The sequence below is a fragment of the Pezoporus occidentalis genome, unplaced genomic scaffold (genome assembly GCF_034315485.1).
Source record: "Pezoporus occidentalis ecotype Australia unplaced genomic scaffold, CSIRO_AGI_Poc_V1 ctg49, whole genome shotgun sequence".
Taxonomy (NCBI): domain Eukaryota; kingdom Metazoa; phylum Chordata; class Aves; order Psittaciformes; family Psittacidae; genus Pezoporus; species Pezoporus occidentalis.
In genome coordinates, this window is record NW_026915824.1 from 1116585 (window position 1) to 1141172 (window position 24588).

General features: G+C 34.9%; 1 protein-coding gene across 3 annotated transcripts in view; it reads right to left on the bottom strand.

The window, feature by feature from the left end:
• Positions 1–24588, bottom strand: part of SEC24B (SEC24 homolog B, COPII coat complex component) — a 44081-nt gene that overhangs the window by 8945 nt on the left and 10548 nt on the right. For 2 of the 3 annotated variants that reach the window (XM_062636649.1, XM_062636651.1), the window contains exons 3-19: positions 23098–23283; positions 18540–18644; positions 13802–13882; positions 12880–13058; positions 11393–11577; positions 10133–10235; positions 9167–9293; positions 8401–8510; positions 7352–7464; positions 5822–5940; positions 5356–5411; positions 4839–5045; positions 3973–4096; positions 3206–3364; positions 2590–2763; positions 1801–1911; positions 446–621 (exon numbers count right to left, since the gene is read on the bottom strand). In XM_062636649.1, coding sequence (XP_062492633.1) covers positions 446–621; positions 1801–1911; positions 2590–2763; positions 3206–3364; positions 3973–4096; positions 4839–5045; positions 5356–5411; positions 5822–5940; positions 7352–7464; positions 8401–8510; positions 9167–9293; positions 10133–10235; positions 11393–11577; positions 12880–13058; positions 13802–13882; positions 18540–18644; positions 23098–23283 — 2315 coding nt within the window. The remainder of the gene's footprint in view (positions 1–445; positions 622–1800; positions 1912–2589; positions 2764–3205; positions 3365–3972; positions 4097–4838; positions 5046–5355; positions 5412–5821; positions 5941–7351; positions 7465–8400; positions 8511–9166; positions 9294–10132; positions 10236–11392; positions 11578–12879; positions 13059–13801; positions 13883–18539; positions 18645–23097; positions 23284–24588) is intronic. The other variant, XM_062636650.1, reaches the window with a different exon arrangement.

The following is a 24588-nucleotide window of genomic DNA, read 5'->3' on the forward strand; positions in this document are numbered from 1 at the left end:
GTATCTCCATGGAAACTTATTCTCCTTCTTGGTGCTTTAAAGTACAGAGTATATGTGTTGAAAAAATATTTGAAATGGTTTTCCTTCATAAAATAAAATTGAAAAAGTATTAACAAGAACTTCCAACAATCTTTATGCGCAACAACAATTAGCTGCCAAAATCAGAGAAATACTAATTGTTACTATGTACATGTATTTTTAATTGTAAAACAAAATAAGACAAAATATAAAAGGTCCAAAGCCAAGCAAACCATTAAACTTCTCAGGCACTAATTTAAAATAATCTAACATAGACTTTTATGTGAAAGTCCTGGAAGCTTGAAAAGAATAACGCAATTTTCATAATTTTAGAAAAGTGCACACATTGCTTGACCTAGAGCTGAAGAATTCCTCAAATGGAACAATGATTTACATATCAAACATTAATCCACTAGATTATACATACCTGTTTGAGAAGGGCCAAAACATACAGTGGAAACAACTTGAGGGAATTTGGTGCTATTAGCATGGACTGCTGCAGATTCGAGACAGTTGACATGTATGCTGCCAAGGAATCTACCACAGCATTAACTAAGGCATCTCTTGCATCTGAAAGACTAGATGAAACTGAACGATCCACAGCTGTTGGGTTAGAAGGATAAAAGAAGTTAATATAGGTGGCCTCATTCATTCCCTTGAATTCTGAAAATCTCAATTGTGCTTTTGGGTGATATTTTAGGATTAAAAACAAAAAAGAAATAACCCAAACCCACACCAGTGGCCTTAACTATTTTAGGAGAAAACAGGAAGATTGCCCATACCAAAACTCACATTCACAATGCTTAAAAAAATACAGTGTGGGTGATCTCTGCTCCCTAGTCTTGGGGGGAATTTTAAAAAAAATTGTTTAAAGCTATGGTATATACCCGAGACTAAATATAAATTCTGTTTTAAACCTTATGCAAGTAAGTTAGCTGTTGATTAAGCTCTCTGCTCTTCTATGTCCAAGATACGATTTGCAGCAACTTTCCCTCTCCCCCCAAGAAATTTCTTCCATTATTTCAGTGGCATAATTATGATTAGTGCAAATGAAACTTTATCTCTCTCTACTGAGAAAGGGCTGCAAATCCTTTGGCTGGAGGAAGCCACCTGCTGGATTAAATGTGCACTCAAGACGAGATGCTATTTATTTCTTCTAATTTATTTAACCATTAATAGACAACATAGCATCTATTAAAATGCTGCACAGAGCCATGCACATTCAATGGCAGAGATGAGTCTATGAAACAGCTACTTATGATCCAGAAGTAGGGGACAAGTAAGAATCCTCCACCCAGCAATGACAGGATAGAACCATACAAAACTAATGCATATCTCAGATACCTTGTTGTCAGAGGTTCCCTTTTCATCTCCAGTAACTCACTACACACTGTACCACTGTTTAAGTAGTAACAACTACTACACAACTGTATCACTGTTTAAGTAACATCAAATGGTAAAGTTTGATATAACAGCAGTGATGATGACACAAAAAAGTTTTGATTCAAGTATGCTATGATTTTTTGTCCTTTAATAAACTCTGGAGAATAATCTAGAAGACTCCTTTTAAATTATTAAAGTCAACTAAGTATTCAGATTAAGGAATATTTCAGTTGACAGTTTTGGTATAACTTTGATTTTGTTATTTTTAGTATTCTCAGGCTTCCATTCCAACCTTTTGCCACAATACTCAGGCTTCATTCACTACTTGATTTAAATGGCCATCAAAAGTAAGAAGAGAAAAAGATATTTGAAGTTTGAATCTTCCTGGTCTGTACTCACCCATGTTTGCCAAGAGACATACAACTGCTTGTACATCCGCTCCTGCATATACATCAGCCAGTGAACTTACTACAGGTAAGCAAAGCGTGTGCACTCGGATTCGACGTTCACCTAATAAGTAGAGATCATTTTGCAGTATTTCCTGGTAGAGGTGTACTAATTCAGTCATTACAGAATACCTCCTCTCATATAAGATACATCCATTTTGTAAAAATGCACCAATCAGGAAACTGCTGTAACACTCTCCTGTTCCTGTCTCTTCACCTGTTCAAATTATGCAGTGCTCTAAGGCATTCAACTTATTAACGAGCACAAGTTTGTAACGCAAACTAGCACGTAACATCCACAATGTGTCTTGATCCTACAAATGAAGTACACTGATTCCCAGCCCAAAATTTTGTGGCATTTTCCACAACAGAAATTAGCAGCTATTCTTCATGCCCCCACAATGTACTTGCAACTAGCTCTAATCTATCACAGGTCTGTGATTTTGAACAAAGCACATGCCAAACATGCCATGTTGCTTATAACAGTGTGCCTTTGAAGTAAAGGGATCTTGCTGAATCAGCTCTATGCAGGATAGAGATAAATTACATTTCCCCATCAAAATAAAGTTGATAAAGATTTACATTATGTGATTAACTGCCAAGTAGGCTCTTATCTTTAACAAATTTCTGTTAGGGTATAGAGAACAACAAAAGGCCGTGGAATTAGCTGTGTGGAACTAACTAACATTATGTTACATGAAACAACAAAAAGCTGGGTGGCCAATCACTTGAATTTGTTTACCTTTGCTTGAAGTATACAACAGAGCTGTTTGAAAACAAACCAAAGATGTGTCAGTCAGACTTTCCTCAATGGACATTTGTACTGCAAATCCAGCATCAGGATTGACATTGGCAAGGGACAATAAATCAGTAGATCGTACAAAAAAGTTCCCATGAAAAGTGTGTATTGAAAGACCTAGAAGCAGATTAAATAATTCAGAGTGAGGCTACAATAGCATGAAAACCTGTCAATAATTAAAATCCACAGTTCTCAAGATAAGTTTAAGAAAATAGTAAAAATGCTTATTCTAACTATCATGCAAAATCAATTATGTGACTCATTAGACATTTTAGCATGATTCTGTACAGTTCATATTACATTCTGGACACTGAACTGAACAATAGTCTTACACTAGACATGTCAACTTACCTGAAGCAAGATGGTGCCATTTTAAGTGAAAACAAAAACAAAACAAAAGGCAAAAATTAACATAACTTACATAAAAGAAACTATTTGATTACTCTTCAGTGAAAGAGAAATAACCTGAAATCTCATGTTGCTAAACACTAAGTACATCAAAATGACAGCTAACATGCTTTCACCAACTTTTCCATATGTATTAGTATTTCAAACATACCTTTTGTGCATCTTATGCGCATAACTGCTTCAAATCCAATCTTTCTCGTAAGGTATCTTTTAAGGTCTTTTTGCAACTTTTCGGCCTGAGCAGGATTATGGCTACGATGGAAAGATGGATAGTAATAGATGCACCCTGCAGAGTACTTGGACATGCAAGCTGTGACAGAGAAAAAGATATGGTTGAGAAGTAAAACCTAAATGTGAAGTCAGGACACAAAAGCTCTGTCCAACCTTCTGCAAGTCACAGCTATGCTCATCTTTTTCTTGGTATGACCCACATCTGTAAGACAAGAACTGGTCCATACTCAGGGATGAGTCACCCCAATATGCAGTGATCTAATAATAAACTTACTGCAATAAGAATGCTACTTTTGACTGCTAAGACAGGAGTGCATGCAGAAATAGATAACGGTGTAGAGGCAAAATTAAGTGTGCATGCAGAGAGAAATCTTGGTTTAATACTGAAAGATGAGAAATCTTTCCTATCCTCATGATTAAACTTTATTACTTCTTTGCCATCTGTTTCCTCTTCCTGAACAGAAGAGTATCTTCTCTTTTAAAACTGTGAAATCCCAGAATAAACTGTCTGATATGAGCAATCCAACACTTATTTTTTACTGCTACAAACTTCAAAGTCAATTCCTTTGCAGCATTAGCTGCATTTACAAAGTACAAAAACACTGACATGATTTAAGAATTCCCAAAGTAGCCTGTGCTTCTGAAGACAGTGTGGAAAATTGAATGCACACGTGAGGTACTTCTTACCGAGAGAAGCTAGATCAGAATACTGTGAACTTAAGAGAAATAAATCCACAGCAGTCTGCTGGCCTGAACAGTCCAGTGCCAACTTCTTATAAAAATCCGTTGCTGGACCAAGATGATGGACCACCTTTGGTGAATAAATTATACAGGAAAGAGTTAAGACAACAATTACACTCTCTTATAACTTTATGTAGCAAAGACATGCTATTCAGTAGCAAAGTATCATAAGGAAGTTTCCTTTAAGTAATAATTCATAGGCATTTCCACCTGCAGAAATTATTTACCTCAAGCTCGTTATTCTCTTAGTTTGTATTTACAAGTAATTATGATACTTATTGTGCAAGCACATATCCTAATATAATTGATACGTAGTATCCTAATACAACTGCTACAAAGTATCACAACATGACTGCTACAAAGTATCATAATGTAACTGCTACAAACTTTCAAAGAAGTTTCATTCTCATACAAATAACATTCATGTACCTATGCGGCACTTACTGGATGCTGTAAACTACAAGGCTATAAATACAGTAAGCAGTAATGTTTCAGGTCTACAATTAAATATATCCACGCTTTGGTTCAAAGCCCAGGTTGATATTAATTGAGTCAGAGATATTTGAAGCTTCTTTTGCTTGCCAAGAAAACCTATTGACCAAAGGCCCAAAAGACAGCTCACGCACTCTGAAACAATACCATACACACATGTATAAAATAGTGAAGTTAAATGCACATAGACATCAAATAATTAAAATTTAGGGAACTGCTATAAAACAAAACCTAAGAGTTGATTTGCAGAACTACTCAAGTCAGAAAGACACGGCTAGTCCCTAGTCTCATGAGATGAACATTAAAGGAAGTTTTTGCACCTTTGTGCTTGACCTTTGATTGGGATCTTCTCTGGAATGCAAAAGCCCTGCTCCCAAAGATGGTAACTGAGTCTGAAACACGGATATCCGACCACCCGTTGGAGACATCAATTTAAATGCAGCCTGAAGAGCAGGGCCCAACGCACTGTGTGTTTCTCTTGTATTGGTGAACATATTTGGTAATGCATTCAATAGATCTTTTATGAGCTGCAGAACAGATTGAAAGGTGTTTATGAGATTTTGCAAGCTTGAGATTTTCTGCTATTTCTAAAAAGCTGAACTGGAACAACTGGTAGACAAAGAATTCAGCTTAGTTTCAACACACTAAGGAAAACAAAGCAATAAATTTAAAAACTATGATGCATCAAACAAATAACATGTAATACTTCTATAATTAAAAATTAAAAAGTAGCACTGGAATTACATATTATGAAGATAGGCATGAATTCAAAGTTTAAAAGGAACCTCTTTATTTAACTTTTTTCTATATTTAATGACATGTTTTCAGTAATCGTACCTCTTTGCTTTCATGGAGATTTACAAGTAAACTATCTGGTGTAGGTAGGAAAATATCTGTAGGGAGAATGGAAAAAAAGCATCTTAGTAAAATAAACCCCCAAACATCAAAATAGAATAAAATACTTCACTGCCCACTGCTATACGTACCATAAAATACAGCCTACTTTTCTGATATATGTATTAGAGAAAATAATACAGTCTATACAAAGCTTGTTTTATTCAAAGCAAAATCAAATTTCTCTTTTTAAAACACCACCTACTCTGTAGTTACTATTATTTTTTAAAAATATATTTAAATATATTTAAAAATATATTCCCTTTACATTCAGTAAAACTGACATAATTTTGGAATTTCTCCAGAATATTGGAGAAATTCTAATCTTTCTTCTGGGGGAAAAAAATAAAAAAAGAAAAACCAGAAAACTAGTTCTTAAAAAATCTAGTTTCCATCTTTTTCAACTTACCATCGATATCTGAGACAATCAGCATCTGAGGCTGCGATAAACCTTCTTGCAAGTTGTAGAACTGAACAGTGCTGTCAAACGTTATGAACCCTATCCTTGTTCTCGAGTCTCCAGGCAGCCTGAAGCATTAAAAAAAAACACCACAAAACCCAACCAATTAAACTCCAAATTTATCTCTCAAGATACATAAGTAGGATATAGCTCCTGCTGATGTTAGCAGAAACTCAGCTCATGTATCAAGGGTGAACAAAAGGAAGGAGATCTGAAACATGAATACAAGTAATAATTCTTCAGTATTTTCTAAAAAGGTGGGATAGTGATACCATTTACAGGACTAAGTGTTACAGATAAGCACTCACGAAGATACTGATGGCTTTGTTCCAAGTTGGAACTTAGTGGGTTTGTTTAATCATTACACTGACATATGACAGAAGGTAGCCGTTTCAGTTTTTAATGGAAAATAGTTTGTTCTGCCTTTTTTTAATTAAAACTCCACATTTACTAACATAGTTAAAGAGCACTTACAGCCCTAAACCAAAATCCAGTCTCTCTACAATGCAATATACTTATTTCTCATGTGGCTCATGTTCCTATATATGGCATTAGAAATACATAAAGAAAAACTGAATGAGATTTCTCAAATAAAACAGCAAATGCTGAAAACCATGATGGTGAACAAAAGCAATAGTGGCTAATACTGGTTTTACCATCTAGGTATACAAATTAATTGGATGCATTCCTGTAGACTTCGTATGGAATTTTATGCGTTTTCCTAAAATAATTTAGCATGTGTCTGAGACTCACTGTATGTTTTGATATCTTTATTGGAAATTAAAATCAAGTTTCCTAAGAAACGCTTACAGAAAACAATTTTCAGAGTGAGATCTCAACAGGACGCAAATTAGTTTTCAAAAGACACAAACAGTAAAGTTTATTAACCCATGCTCACAAAGCACCACCACCAATCCCATACATGCTGTTCCAGTATAAAAGTGAGAACAGATAGAAAGCAGCACAGGTACATCTGTGTAGCTGTGATCTGAAAAAGACCAAACTGAAAAATCAGACAACTGGTTGTCAGACATTTCAGACAGTCTCACACGAGTCACAACATTCCAGGACATAGCACCTCAGCCATTTCAGACGAAGAACAGGCCAATTTAATCCCTGTAATTTAGTTATTTTTGTTGGCCTTGTCAAGGGGAAAGACTGTAGCTTATAGACGTTTGTACAATCAGCATGTTGCTAGAATTTACAGCAACATATACTTTGCATATAAATAAGTAAATTATTTGCAGATCCACCTTTAACCACCAGGAGGGAAGAAAGCTCTCATCATGTAAACTGCTTCAACAGCTGTTCAGGTTTTTTTAGAGATGCAAGTTGCACATCAGAATCTCAGGCAGCAGAACTTCTGTCCTTTAGGGACAGAATATCAGAACACTATACGCAGGTTTTCTACAGAACTGGATGTTAGTATTGTTCATAATAACACATTAGCTAATTTGAAAAGTTTATTTATATTCTTACTTGTCTAGGTTTTCCAGCAATGACTGGCAGACTATTGTCAAATATCCAGCCTCCACTGCATTATGAGATACATCTAAAACAAATAAATATACCGCAGGCTGAGGAGGACGAAGCTACAAAGTAAAAACATAAAAATAAAAAAAAGTTCAAAAATCATATTTAAAGAAATTTTAACAACGATTAGTCATTTCAAAGGGAAGTGGGAAAAGGGAATACTTAGAAAAAAAGCAAGGTATACGTTATACAGTAAAACTGATTTACTAACTAAAAGTCATGTGGATAGATTTAACTAAAATTCCTAGTGCTCAACAGTTCCCATTTGTAATAAGTATATAATGCTGTGCTTCCAAACAGAAATTCGGTATTTTAGTCTCTCCTTCCAAGAGTCAACTCAAACACGACTCGTAACAGATACAGAATTCACTCTTCAAAATACATTCTTTCAGTATGTGCACAGTGCAATCAATTAAATGGAATTAAAATATTCTACCTACATACTTCTCCCAACCATGTAATAAGCTGTATTTATTCACTGCCAAATGTCTTGGCCACAGTACTTAAATTCAAGAAATCTATTTCTGCTGTTATTAATGTCATTATGAGCAGGGCCTTTTCTCAGGCCTTGTTTATCTTTCTTGGAGACAAGACTACTACCACAGTAATTGTAGATTGACTCCTAGTTAGAACAATTTCTATCATAATTATCAACAAAAAATTTGAACCCAAATTAATTCCCTCATTATTCCACTGGTCTTTCAAAATGTCTTCAAAATGATGGAGAAACCCAAAATCCACACTGCATCAAACTTAAATCAGGCTAATGCTACATTAAACTACAGTGGACAACTATAAGCATTGCAATTGCATCTAATTATCCACATTTACTAAAACTCAAAATAAGTATTTTAACTATTATATGGTCTTAAGAGGACCTTCACAGTAAAATTAACACACACCACTGGAGCATTAAGCAGCATTAATTGCAAATGCATTTATATTAACATGCATTACTAATAATCGGTGTTGAAGCTACCATGAAAACTTTTTACCATATAGTCTGAGGAAGCAATGAATTCCACTGTAGAATTTTGGACCTCTGGCCGTTTGTGAGGCTCTCCATAAGATCGCGTCAGAGGATTATACATAAATTCTTCAGGAACTATAAACAACAAAAAAATTTGGGTTTATTTTTTCAAGAAAGTTTATATATCTGTCAGCAAATAAAAAGTATTATGGCAGCCAAAGGAAAGGGAAACTAATGCAGACATTTCAACTATCACTAACAACAGAAAAAGACTTACATTAAGGATACATAAAACAAAGGAACTTTTCAAGTATCTCAAGCAACAGCAAAGTTAACTGGAAACAAAAGAAGGCCTATTTCAAAAAACAGTAGCTCGCCAGCTTTAAAACACCAATGCAAATAGAGCATTTCACAATAACAACAAGCTTCAACTTCTACCGTTTCTCATAAACTCTGGCCTGGATCACAGACAGTAGCAGCTGTTAACATGTTTCTATTTGTATGTTGCAACAAAGTCAATGGAGTAAATTGATTCTATTATAATCAGGATAATATGATTACATTTTCTCTGTCACCAAGAAAACTGCAAAACAACCTTTTGCTTCAGAAAATGCACAGAACATTTGACTTATGATCCAGAGCTTTTTTAATAAAAAGCAAAACCAAAACCCACCTAAGGAACGCTGTCATTTTAATCTACATTTTAATCTAAAGCATCCCATGGACTGATATAATGCAAATACTTGAAAGAGATTTTATTAATGCAAGCTTCTCTTCCTACAAAGACTCACCATCATTAACTCTATAGCACAGATTGCATTTCCACCTCCTTTGATCAATGAAAGAAACAAAAGGGTTGATATACGTCCTGCAGGATCTGCATCTCACTATTGTACTTGATGTTATTACTGGTAATTGCTAAAAAGAAAGAATGGAAAACTGTAACAAAGGTACACAATCATTTTATAGAAAACATTATTATGCAGTACTGTGCATAAAAGCTTCATAAGACTAGATATTCTATTTCAGCTAATTTTCTTAGAGTAATTATGATGTCCATTAAAAACCCCTTCCCTTTAAAATCCAGAGAAATAGTATTTATTATCTTAATCCAATCACACAAATCAAAAGTTGAAATGAGATCTTTAATGAAATTACTTTAAATTACACAGTTACAATGACACAGCCACTATAGTAACAGGAATAATGAAAGACAGGACAACTTTGTGTGATTAAACATGACAGAGCAAACCTTACAGTAAGAGCACACATCATATGAAAAGAAGTCATAGCAGACAGTTATTTACCTTTTCACATAAATACAAATAAATTTAAATGGAGAGGGGCTGATTAACACTTATGAATAACCTCACATTGTGTTTACCTTCTATTGACAGCATTTACCATGGCAGTAACACATTAAACATAAACACTTGTTTCCAAGAGGGCATTGTAAATACCTTTCCGAGAGGTATCTAACAGTTCTGAGCCCAACACAAGAGTAGTAATTCAGAGCTTCAGAGAACCACTGGCAAACAAGGATTTCCAAGAATAAGGAAATAATTTTGAAGGACTTGTCCAAAACTTTTCCCTCACGAATTAAAACGAGGTAGCAAATCAAGGTTTTATTTCTCCTCCTCCTAAGTCCCAAATAACTTAGGCCTTAGAGATCGGTATATTTTATTGCCTGAACAAAAATAAGACAAATGTGTATATTAAGTACATACATTAAAAAAAGGAAAAGTAAGCTACTCTACCGTTAGGTCTCTGAAGGGATGTAGCAGCAAACCTAAAGGAAGTTTAGCTTTGTTTAACAAAGCCTGTGTCTGTGGAATATTTGTCAATGTACATCGAAATGAACTGAAAAGAAAAACAGTATGTTGAAAACAGAATTTTAAAAGACGTTTAAAACATTGCGTTAACACCTGATCTTAAAGAATTCTGAAATTTAAGAAATCCTGTATTATAAAGCTGATTTAATAAATAAAAACTAATGCATCACGGAGATTAAGAAAAAGCCTTCTAAAGAAATTAAACAAAAATATATTCCCCTGTTCCCCAGTTTAGTAGTTCAGCAATGAAGGTATATCAAACTTAAAATAAAGAGGTAAAACTAATTTAGGTACAACGCTCAATGTAAAATGCTGTATTTTTGAATAACTACAAAGAGTTTTTTAGGGGGATGAAGGAACTAAAGAAGGAATACAGTATTTGCTAGTTCTCAAAAAATAATATTGATAAAACAGTACAAAAGGATCTCAAGTACTGAAAAAGTAACAATATTTTCTTCTGCTTAAAGTGGAAGGTGAGCTTAAAAGATAAAAAAAGGTCATTAAAAAAATCCCAATGCACAAATAGTGCTGTCCAAAGTGTTCCACACATTAGAATCACTTTGAGACCCCCCATTTTGTGATTTCTGTTTTCTGAGGGGACATGCATTGCCACTACGGTAGTAAGCTGAGTTTGTGTGGGGCGATGAATAAAATTTATTTTGTAATTAGAATTAAGATTTTTTTAGGGCCAGCAGTTTCCATTGTATCTAGCTGCACCTGAGTTGGGACAGTAAAAAGTACTGCTTAATGTTAACAGGAGGTGAAAGGATAATTGTAATCGGGATTACAATTTTCACAGTAAAATGTGTTCAGAGTTTATTCAGTGTACTTAGACGTGATCATCATAATTTTCTGGAAAAAAGTCCTATGCAATATTATAAAAATATTCTATGAGATGTACTGCATGACAATAAGGAGTTTATTAATAGATTTTTTTCTTAACATGGATAAAACAAAGCAAAGACTAAGCAGATCTGATGTTGTAATAAGTGAGCCCAACTCAATGCATTCTGATGGCAGCATGATTTCAACCTTTATATAGGGATGTAGAGGATAAAGTTATTTTCAAGTGAGTTATATTAGGTCATTACAAAGATTTAAAGTCAGGAGTCATTTTAGACTTTTTTGACACTACACATAATTATCAGTCACTGGAAAATGCTGTTCTAGACACAGTACACTTACTCTGGACTGCAGTTTAATTTCCTAAGTTCAGAATTCAAGTTAGGCACAGGGGCTGGAACTGAAGATACAGGCAAAATATTTCTATCTTGTGTGAGGTTTACTGGTCTCAAGCTTTCTGGCTGCTGACTATGCTGTAAACTTAACCCTCCTATGGAAGAGGACAGCTGGTTCACACCTGGATATTGCTGAAAAAAAGTGAGAGCATTGCAAACGGGTAAACACACAGTCATGTTTAAATAACAACCTTAAATCTTCCTGTAATCCCAATTCTTCCAAACATATTTAAAAAAATACAGCAGTAATTAGTAATATACCCAAACAAGAGAAGAGTTTTATGGTAGAAAATAAAAAAATGCTAAGACACAACTGACATAACAGCCAAGTAAGTATCACTGGACAAAATTCAAATTTATTATACAAATCAACACTGGAGATCACACATAAAACTTCAAGCTTCCCAGGCATAAGAAAACAAGTTACTAGAAGGCTGACAATATCCCCCCTCTCCCCCCAGAAGGTTACAATGTAACTTTTCCAAGCTACAAAAACTTAAAAAGATATTTATTTTTAAATTAAAACCAAAACACTATAAAAGAGGAGAAAAGGTTAAGTTGGAATGCACACTTGAGGTCTGGCTGTCCAACACCCAGCTCAAGCAAGGCTAACTTCAAAGTTAGATCATAGTCTTGCCCAGCTGAGTTTCAAAAATATCTAAGGATTGATGACTTCACAGCACGATCTGTTCCCCACTCCTATTCTGAAGAATTTTCCTTTATAGGTCCAACCAGAATTTCATTTGCTGCAACCAGTAATTACTGGGTTTTGTTCTTTTATTTTGTACTCCTGAAAAGAGTCTAACTTCTCTGCCCTTCTTCTGCATCTGCATTTTGCCTCAGTATCTGCCTCTTCATCAGATTTCACTGCTCTTAGGTGACTCACATGTGCATCAGGAGCCAGGTGACTGTACTTGAGTGCTTGCTCCTCTCTTTACCAGGAAAAAGAACAGATGGAGGCAACCAGCTGTACCACACACCCAGCACAGGCTCTGCACAGCTCTTTCCTCTGGACCCTATATCTTGCTTTTAAGGTGATTTAATGCTTGAGATCATAGCCCATAGTGGCACTCTGATCAAACTCATTTTTGCTGATGAAGTACTTCATCGTGTTTCTTCATGGTTTCCCATCAATAAACTACAGCTGTTTGAAACCCCAAACATTAAAACTGTGGATGCTGGTAATAAGTGGTGAAGCAAAATTGTTAAGTGTAACTTTTTGGAGATATACTTAAAATTTTAATTCAAAAGCATTCTAATAAGAAGTTAGGATCCAGAACTATGATATCAATATTACACTTAACATTTATAGTCTCAGAAATTATAAAAAATAAAATATGGACACATGCAAAAAAAAAAAAAAAAATATCCCGTAGAAAACACTTTCCCCATGCAGTTACTTCATGAAGTAACTTTGAAGTTAAAAATACAAACCTGTGTATAGTGCTGAAACCCAGGATGGTGTCCTGGATTACTGGGCTGCACAGGAGTAGGTGCGGCGTTTTGGTAGCCAGGCTGCAGTGTTGGATATCCGTAACCAAAAGGCTTAGAAGCTTTTGGTGTTTGTGGGGCTGATGAAGCAGGAACTGGGCTGCTGCTCACAGAACGTGTCTCTAGAAGAACAAACAAACAAAAAAAAAAAGCAAAAACCCACAGGTATTGAATTTTTTTGAAGTATTACTACTTCTTTTATAATTTAAATGTCATCCTAAATGCTTAACCAACAAAACTTCCATTTTAAGTTTTTGCATTAAGCTGTGTATCTTCACTGACTAAATAAATTATCAGTTACTGCAATTAGGCTGTTAAAGAGGGTATACATGGGAAGATGATCATAGGCCTAGGCAGCTACTAACAAAAGGCTATCTTATCAAACAAAAACAAAAAAAATCAATCAAATCAACAGATCGAACAAATTTAAACTTGATGCTATTATTCTTTATGCCTTCAGGATATCCTGATATCCTTGATATTTCAAAACTTGAACGGCATATCAACTATTACCTGTAACTTGTTAAAACAATCAGGCATATAGTATAACCTAGAGAAAGATGCTTGCTTTCACATGAAGCATAATTTCAGCATTACCCTCAATTTTGCAATGGAAAGTATGACTTATGACGCAGGGAATTTTTATCAAATGGTTACTTCAATGTAAAAACTGTGAAGAGTGATTAAAAAAGTCAGGTATGCTCTCTCTGCTGACTGCCCCCATGCTGTTCATAAGCATTTCCTTCCACCTACTTGTTAATTAACAATAAGCAGCACTCAGAATAGAAAAAAAAAAATCATAAACAGTAAATATGTAAGTCTCTAAACAAAAATTTTCATAATGAGTATGTAATAAACTGCTTACCTGGATAGCCACCTCCTTCCAGGGCATCATAATTGTTCAGAACAGGAGAGGCACTGCTTGTAGTAGAGGAACTATCAATTGCTGGGAGGACAAAAATAATTTAAAGTTAGGTGCTTCAGAAATAGCAAATTTTTGAGAAATAAAGAGACTGAGATTTTTTTCCTAAGAACTTTGGTAAGAAACCGTCAAGAAAGTTCCTGGGAAAAAACAGCACTTTAGCCCTATAACTTGACAGCTGTTACTACTGCAAAGAGGAGGGGGAGGAAGAGAAACAACTGATGTGATACTAAAGCAAGCAAGCAAGCAAGCACATGCCCAAGAAGTAGTAAGAGAGATCAATGGGAAAAGGACAAAAACAACGAAAAGAGTTGTTTCTTGAGATAAAAAATATTTTCTATTAAACTGTCTAGGCTACATCAACTGATGCCTTGCACAATCTCTGTCATGACTTCCTTTGTAACTGCAACCAACAGAAGACTCCTATCGTCTTCAGAGTATGCACCATCCCCACCTTCTAGCAAAACTGGCAAGCATACAATTCTTTCCTCCTTTCTGTAGTGTTGCAATTCAGAGCTTGTTTTGTTTTCAATGTAAAGTTTCTGTTTTCCGTAGAACTTGGTAAGAGGTCCCAGAATATTACTTTTGGTAGAGGAAAAGGTAACTATGTAAAGAGTAACCATGTAAAAAAGTAAGTAACAAGTAAATAAGTTAACTAGCCAAAAGTAAAAAAGCACATAGATGCATACATGGTTGTTAATACCAAAGAGACACCTAATGCTTAATTTTTAGTTCACTCTATGCATATAACTAGAATGTCTTACTGTCAAAATACTGCAAACAAAAAAAATATTTAAAAACATTTCTTCAAGTGTGACTTCACATACATTTCCAAAGAGAAAAGGCCAAAGACATTAAAACACCCCAAGCCATGAAGTGCCACAGAAAAGGAGTATATTTAAGATTTCAGAAAAGACAATTATATATATAACTTTTGTGACAGAACACACTTAGAAGAGATTTACTGATACTGTTGTACTCAGAAGGATCAGCTGTGACCATACATCCTACTGTGAAGCTGAAAGTATATTAGGGGAGAAATTCAGTGGGGGAACATGAGAGATTTGATCCCACTTCAACTGAGATTTCAAAGTTAAGAGACCCCTGCATATGGAAACATAAAGCATCCCTGACATCTGGGACACACATTAATATCATGGTGACAACGTGACTGTATAGATTATTTTTGAGCATTTTGCCTTTAAAGCATTCAGCTAAGAAATAGAAAACTACTCCAAAAACCCCAAAACACTAACAATGCATTTTATTTTAAATATATTAACACTGCAAAACTAACACAATGTTAGTTTTCAGATTGTTCTTCACTGTAAATTTCCCTTTGACCTTGAAGTTTATAAAAGAACATAACTGCAAGATTCATTTTCCTACCAAATTTAATCATTCCTTCTATTCTAGAAGCTTAAGGAAACAGGATTTGCTATTTTTATCCTGAGCTATTTGCTATTTTATCCTGAGAAACACAGCTTGTAAAGGTTTGGGAAGTCCTAGTACACAAAAGCCAAAATAATGCTTTTATTATTTCAAGAAGATCAAGATTTAAGAATTTTCAAGAAGTACTTTTTTTGTCTGACCAGAAGCTAGTTCTGCATTTCAAAAGACATACCAAGAGGTTATAAGCACAGTTGTGAACATATAAAACACTAGTTCAAGCTTTCTGATTTCACCGCTATTTCACTCTTTACAGAGTTCTTCCCACAGTAAATTGCATTCATAAACTCACATCCACCTATAATTTGATGAGTTTGCTCTTTTCACTAGGAAGACATTAATGATAGTGATTTGCAAAGAAATATTATAGACTTCCCAAGCTCTGCCAGAAAAGTTAACAGAAACCAATTTGACAAATATATGAAAGAATATATTTTTAAAGCATGCTGTAAGTAAAAATAATGCAAATTAGTCATACTTCTACTACTACTACTACAAAAAAAAATCTATGTATCATTTCTGACATACAGAAAAGTTCCAGTTAGAAGGTATAAACTCAGGTATTTTGAACCACAAAGTCTGTCTAATTTAAAATAAGAAAGTGAATCCTATTTTTGAATATCTCACATACTGACTGAAGACCTGTCACTTCCAGTCTTGGCTTCTAAAGAACTTTCAGATTTTGTAAGATATTCCTCAAAACTGTCAGACGTATAAGAATTACAATGTGTCCTATTCTACTTTCCACTGGAAAACAAGTATTTGACCCAAAACCAGCGAGAGTTATACAGCTTACTGCAGACCAAATGTGGCTTCAAACTCTACAGTGGTCACATGTGTCATGGAGATCTCACAGATGCTCCAACAATAAAAAACCCAAGATCTTCTACAAAATCAAAGAACAGTTTTCCTATGCTTAAATTAAGCTATAACAGCTGTAAAAGTTTATTTGAGCATAATAAGGACCAGACAAGAACATATTGCAAAGACAGAAAAAATGTTTTAACACTGCTTAGACAAAAATAATACTTAGAACATGCTTTTACAGTTGTTATTTTACCAATATAAATTTTGCTTTCAGAGTTTTCAAGAACTCTTTGGCAACATATAAGATCTAACTGGTAAGAGTGATAAAAAAGTGAGAAGCTACACAAACACAAGCAAACAGACGTCCAACACCTATTCTTCATAAAAACAGTACCAAAGCATGAGCTAGAAACCTGTCTACAAAATGTAGTTAGGATGTATATTAACTCCAGTGACAGGGCATAAAAACAGAAAGCTTACTGATCAGGTAGCCTACATATTGAACTTGTGTGTCCTTTCACTCTTTCGTGTAAGATAAATTTAAATACAATGACAGCTCAAAGGTTACAGGCTTTATCAAAGTACAGGACTTGAGAAAGATGGGAGGGAGTATGAAAACTTTGGTAGATTTAGGAAACAAAGTAAGGAAACAAAGGTTGCAATTGCTAAAAAAAAAAAAAAAAAAAAAAAACCAAACCAAAACCCAAACCCCTTACATTTACATTGATAGAAACCTTTGCATAGGATTAGGCAAAAAAAATCAGTAAGTAGTTCTACAATAGAAAAACCACCAAAAGCCAGAATGCTCTCCTGTCTTTTTTAGACTACTCTTTAGAAAGCAGAATTCAAACAGCAGCTGTACCACAACAGCCAAAGCAAATTTTATATCCCAAAGTAGGATTGCTTTCTAGCTGTTATAGTCTAATTAGACTCATTACTTTAGAAAAAAAAAAAAAAAAGTATCCTTAGATTTAAAAAGTGGAGTTATTCTAGAGTTCCTATCCATAATTTAATACCAATACTGAAGCTTGTTGAAAGATCAATTGTGTTACCACACAAAGGAAGACACTGAATCAATTACCTGAAATAGCCAGAATTACATAGGATATGCAAACTATCCTAATACCTTTGCTCCCCTAGGATGGGGGTAATAATATCACTTATATTGATACTACTGCACCCTCCAAACATTGTCTTTCTCTAGCTAGAACAGTAAGTGTCTTTGGCTGAAAATGCCTTCCTCCTAGGAAAAACAACAACAGCAACTATTTACTTCTAATGTTCTAATTATTCAACATAACAGTTGAATCCATATTATCCAAACGGATAACATGAATCCACCACACTATTTTTGACTTGGCTGTCATCCCTGTTTTGCTCCATTCTTCATGATATCTTGTGCACTAAGCTATTTTCAAAGTACCCTAGTTTTATATTTAAATACAACTCAGAATTATATGGCACTGCTTTTTTTTTGTGCTCAGCTACAATATGAATTATAAGCTTAAAGTAAAAGTTACAAAAGTTTGCTATCCCCAAACTGCACACACAAATTGGAGTAACATATCAGCACAAGGTACATGCAATTGCAGATACTTCCATCTGTCAACACAGGTAGATGTCTAATGTTTAATCTCAAGAAGCTTTTTACAGTGTTACCATGCATATATAGATTGTAAATGCTTTTCTTTAAGTTGAAAGAAAACGTTAGCATTCAAGAAACTAAGGTGGTGAGAAACATCAAACTCAAAGCCAGACCGTTCTGACAAAATACAGGCAGAATCCTTGCAACCATGAACGTAGCATTTCAATCAATCAGGACAAACTGCTTCTTAAAAAAATAAAAAAAATTTAAAAAAGTAAGCAAAAGTTCTTAAGTTCCCTACAGAACAAAGACGTTAATACTAAACCCACATGCTTGAGACATATCTCAAGAAAAAAAAAAAAAGCAGCACAAATTAATTTACTGTCTTAAAAATCACACTTATTATCTTTCTATATTTACTTTACTATCTTAATTGTAAGAGTTCCCTATGCGTAAGATGAGAAACGGGTAAATACAAACTAGTATCTAGTTGCTTAACATAAGCAATTACCAGTCTAAGTTCTAGAGCTAGTTACTTTAAGAGTTTAAAACCTACTGCAAATCAAAACACTAAAAATAAGGGAGACTTGCAAGTTGTGACTATTACTTTGTTAGCTATATAAACCATCTGATACTAATATGAGAAAAGACAACCACTTGCTGACTACTATTGAATTCCTTTTTGTTACTACACTAAAAACAGCTGAGAAACTTCTAGTTAACTTGATATATGACGCATCAGAGTGACGTTTTAAAGGAAAAAACGTTTCAGGGGATGGAAATATGGAACATGACTTGAGTAGGAAGAGAACAAGATACTGGTGTAAAGCTAAAGCCAACCTGCTTCCTCATCCTCCTCATCCTCTTCCTCATCATCTGAACTTGATGACAAGGGAGCTGGTGCAGAGCTAGCTTGATTATTAACATATCCACCATACTGCATGCCTGTGAAGTGGAAAGCACAAACATAAGAATCAGACAGACAGGAAAGATGAGAAATGAAGTCACAAATCACTGCATTAAAAGCAAGAGAAATTAGCCGTTCTAGAGAAAATCCCAACATGCGAAAAGTTAGATCTACAACCCTAGACTATAGAGCTATATCTCATATATGAACTATATTAGCAGTACAACAAAAGCAGTTTTTAGTGGGCTAGTTTAGCAAAGTATTAGTACCAGAGGAAACTTCATATATATGTGTGTGTGTGTGCATGTATATCAGGAAGTTAACATACAGGGACTTTTTATACATGTATTTAGTATCAGTTTGTCCACTGGAATACTTTCAGAAGTTAATACCTAGAACAAAATTAACTCCCTCCTAGACAAATTTTTATTGTGCTATGAAAACATTAATATTGAACTTTTGCTTGGCACATCTGTCCCTTTTAAGACAAGAATAATTCATGCTGGAATTCTGAACAGTGTCAAAAATTAATGAAATATACTGCTGCTGAAATATGCGAGAGTACAGACGTACCTCTGCAACAGAGCCAGTGAAATTTAAGATGGGTAAATACGAAAACTTGGTTAGTCTTATTTTTAAGTTAATTCCTAAATTCAGGCTCATAGACCCATATTTAAGCACCTAAACGTATTATTCACTTTAAAGACCTGGTGACAATGCAACAATTTTTAACACTGTTACCTCCAAATAATAATCTATAAGGTTTTTTTGGTAGTCATTTGGGGTTTTTTGGTTGCTTGGCTGGGTTTGTTTTTTCTTGGTCTGGTTTATATATATTTTTTTTATTATTTTTTTAATTTGGGGGGGGGGTTTGTTTCATTTTGTGATTTTATTTGGTTTTGTTTGTTTTTTTAATATCTACCTGAACATGTGAACAATACACAAAAGCAACACATACAGTATTTTAAAACGGTAAAGCATGCAGCAATGGCTTAGAACTGATTTTCTACATTACTCATTATTGATGCAATTTCAGCACTTCCAAGAAATCTTAAGTTTTTCTTTTCACAAGGTAGGGTTAGCAAGGATTTTAAATGGTCTGTAGTCATATTTAAATACATGCAAATGACTACTGCTTCTCTTAGCAATCCAATGGATTGCTATTAACAAGAAAATATCCTAATTCTTCAAAGCTCTTTAAAATTGTTCAGACTTTTGAGAACTTGGGATTTTTTTTTCCCCTGTGCACTGTGGCACCATGAGTGTACTTTAACGTTACAAAGCACTACGGAAGTGTCATATGTTATGCATAATCTAAAACCATCACAGTAATAATCTCCCATCCACAACTTATTATCAACTCTATCAACTTGTATTTTACTTAAAATACAGGCTAAAAATGCTGTTAGTTTAATGGATTTTTAAAAAGGTTTAGCAAATAGACCCAAGAGGACCACTTCAATTTCACTTCTGGAAAAACAACAGAATGTAGGTGAAGAATACCTATTCAAATAGTGTGAAAAAAAAAAGGAGCAAAACCGTATCACTGTATTCTTGAGAAGCTGAACTTTCATACAGAAGTTAGTGAGACTGACATGATTACATTTACTCTACTGCATTAATACTCATTCGATTCCAATCGAGTTTCTCCACAAGTAGTCACAATGATAAAGACGCAAAAAAAATAAAGCCAAGTGTGACCTAGGAGGTACAAAGCTTCAGTTTCTTCATACTGCTAAAACACTAACTCAAGTGATTCATAGGACTAACTCAAGTGAGTCATAGTCCCATCTTTTATGAAGGCTATTGGATGCACTTCATAAGAGATTTAAAAAAAAAAAACCCCAAACCCAATATTCTCTGCGCAAAACCAGACTACAGCCAAGGAGGCTATGTCTTTTCTCAGGCCTGGGATTGCTACGGAGGAAAAAGACAGAACAACTGCATTATTGTGGAGGAAAACAAAACAACTTAAATAATTAACATGCAATTAAAACAGAAAAAAAGTCAGGATGATAAGAAGAAACACACTTGATGGGCACAGTGAGAGAGTGCAAAGACAGACCTCTAACAAATACCATGTACAAAAATAGGAGAAGAAAGAAAAATCTAGCTGCAAAGGGCATACCAACGCAAAAATTCCAAGCACGGGCAGATGAGACGAGACTGAGTTAGTTATTTTACTAATATTACTTTGGAGTCTTTGGAATGCTTTTTGGAAGAGAAAAAAAAACAAAACAACCAACCCAACTTCTACTAAAACTCCCACTTTTCCAGTCACTGGTCACACACATGACAGATGCATGTGGTCAGAAAGAATACAGAAGGAGATTAAAAAAATATGCTGGTGACATAGAAGTTTAGGAATCATGGACTATATTACTATGAATCCTCTGACTGGTGTGACTTGTAACATCCTTATGAGTTTGCATAGATTATTTATATTCATTGCCAGCAGTACTACAAATTTCTGGCTTTAGGATACTCCTTGCGCTGTGCTAGCACTACTGTCCAGGCACAAAAAACATGAGAACTGATCTGACTGAAAAATAACCTAGTTTAAAAGTCATTCTCAGCTGGAAATGCATCCCATTCTGTTCTACTGCCACCAGTAGCCGATCATGGGAGAGAAAGCAACTGAAGGCCAGAAATGGGTGACTGAAAACAGCAGTTCCAAGGCCAGAAATGGATGACTGAAGACAGCAGTTCCAAGTGCCACCACGTGCCTAACCATGATTTCTGTTGTGACAACTAAGTTCTGCTTAGTTTCTTATATAGAGTTACTAATAATGTGAAAATCTCCCACCCTTAGAAGCACTAAAGCTTACTTTGAAATCATTATTTGAGTGAATTACTTCAAGGTCTGGCTTAAAATGTAACCATGTATTTAAATTGTCACAGATTTCTTGCACTGGAAACTTAGATAACAGCTACCAATGTACCTGTAATATAATAACCTACTGTGTTTTACAGACCCTAGAAATATAGGCGGAAGGACACAAAGGGGTAAACTGGGCTAAGAACTCATTTACCTATGAAATAAACTAACTATTTAGTTATGCTTCATACCATGAAGGACTTACAAAACATACATTTTATGTGGCTTAAATTCCATAATGGAGCCAGACTGAAAATTAAATAAACACATGCAACAATAAACTATATTCGGAAGATCTTTAACTGGCTCTCTACCCACAACACACATATATTCAATGAAGTTAGCATGGTATTAAGATCTTTAATATTACAAACAGTAGTCCTTACAAAAACGAATCCTACTTCATTCTTAAACTCAAAAACTCCTGACATCTTTATATTCCTCACACAGGTATAGAGCTGGTTTTAAAGTGTGCTTATACACACAGTGCATTATTATTCACTTATATGGAAGTATTTGAATTCAGTGCATTTGGTAGTGACCACAGTGATTTTTATTTAATGTACTAAGTATTCACGCATTATATAGGAATCACTGCAAGAACATATGTATTGCACATCAAGGCAAGCACAGTTGAACAGCTAAAATTGTTTCTAATGAGAAAAAGTATGTGATTTCTTTGGAAGATGAAGCAACAGTTTTTCCTAAGAAGCACATCTACAGTATAAATTCTACCTCATACCAAAGTCAACCATGAAACTGTGCAAGAGCCAAGCACAGTTTCAAAAACTGATTTATCATTTTCCTCAAAACGTCACACTGTACATAGGACTTTAAAGCAACGAAGAATTATCTTTTTGCCTGTAAGATATGCTGATTCACAGACAAGCTGTTTTTTCACATTCTCCAATCCACCAGGAAAAGAAGGAAATTGAGGAAAAGGGGAAATTTAAATGTTTATGTCAGAGGATTTTGAAATTTAAGAATAAAAACCCATACTGTGACAGTCACACACCACACTTCTGAGAATTATTTTTGAACACTAAATGTATCCAACTGTTTGTGGAAAAATTAATGCTTACTTCCTCATACACCAAATAAGAATTTAAAATTCTGAAATAACCAAGAGAAAACACAGCCTCCCCACCCCCTAAAAAACAACCAAACAAACCAGCACAGTACATTAGATATAGAATACTAAATACAGAAATGTGTAACAGTCAACAGACAAGTCAAACCATAAGGGCAGAATTCATATGGCTGAAGACTCAACTGATTCTTTCGTTACTTTTAAAACTTTCCTCCAAGAACTTAAAATAGCGAGCAGCTTTTTAGAAGAATGAGGGAACTAAAAGAAGAGGTTTTGAGGAAGAGACATGTAAGACCAACAAGACAAAAATGCTAAAGGAGACGTGACCAAATGAAATCAAACAGAAAAGCTAAGAGAAACTAGAACCAAGGTGGTATACAACAAGAACACTGAGGGCGCATGAAGAGATGCAAAAGGTGTAGTCCAGTCATATAAGCACAGAAAAGCAGCAATAAAGGTTCCAAGGTGTGCATGTGGAACAGGGCAGAAATCTGTACTGTAACTTCCCATTCCCTTTTAGTACCTTCCTGAAGGCCCAGCTCTGGTGACTGTGCAACAGAGGGTGAAGACTGTGGCTTGGAAGAAAGGCTTGGAGCAGGTGTCCTTACTGGTGAGATCACAGGAGAGGAAGCAGATGTTCCAGCCCCAGGCTTGGTGAAGAGAATGCTCTGGCTCACAGAATGCACAGGCTGTGAAGAATCACCACCACCTGAAGACAACAGCAGAAAGCAGGAATGCTTTGGATTTGTACAGTTACACAATAAAAGCAATCACATTTGATTTCACAGTAACTACAAAAATAATACAGTACTTCAAACAAGTTTATACAAAAGAGTTGAGGGTTTTTTTATTAAATATAATGTTAAAACTCCATTAAAATGAACAAACTGCTCTGACAGCTAACTGCAAAAAAGGAAATCATGATACAGTAAGATCAAAATTAAGCAAAAGCTAAACTGATCCATTTTTGACTGATCCTCATAACTCCATGTCCTCACAGGTTCCTCTTCCCGGGTAAGAGGAATGCAGTCCATGTAGGATAACTCCCTTTCAATATTCCTCCCAGAGACAGGAAACCTGAAAGTCAGCTGTGCAGCAGACCAACATTCTGCCTTCCTCACAGGGCTGCTACTTTGTGATTTTGATACTCAGTTATGAGACTATATTCCAAGCAGTCTGTTTCAACCAACCCTGAGTATTCCACAGAACTTCTGATGTGTTTCAAACATCTGGACCAGATATATTCTCCTTAAAAAAAAAAAATCAAGATTAGTGCTTTGAGAGATATGGCAAAATTCAGTTGAAATTCCTATCAGATAAGGACAACATAACCTCAATTAAGTTAGCTTTTAATAGGGTCACTCCTTGTTTATGAACTGAAAAAATTCATCATATTGATTCTTTCCAAAATCCTGACAGACAAGCTGTTAAAAATAATAATAAGGAAATCTGACCAATACTACTTCGTAAACAGAAATTAAGCAAGAACAAAATTCACCATTTGTACTCATCTAAGTTACAGAATTCACTGGATGATGCACCTGTAATACTAACATTGCTTCCTTTGCACATATAGCAGCATAGTTCATATATTCCCTGACTTTTCCTTAAGTAACGGGGTTGATATCTGGAAGGACTTTAGGGGAAGTTGAGTCTTTTAGAAGGAGCAAAAAGAAGAGGCGGCTTAAAATTATTCCTCTGCTTTTCAAATTCACTGCCAAAAATAACAGCATACATTTTCAGCACCCTAATGGAACTTTCATTTATTATGCAGTTTTCAAATATAATGTTGAGTATACAGACAGCTTTCACACAAGTGTTATCAAAATCCAAATTAAAAATGTATTTCTTCGAAGGTCATGGACACAGCATTTTCTATTGAAATGTACTTGCGATAACCTCTGCTTCTACACATTACGTCTTGTGCACTCCCCATGAAAGCATCAGCATCTGTCAGCAGAAATATGCTTGTCAGGGTAGCAACACAGCTCCCTCAAGCAAGATATGCAAGAAG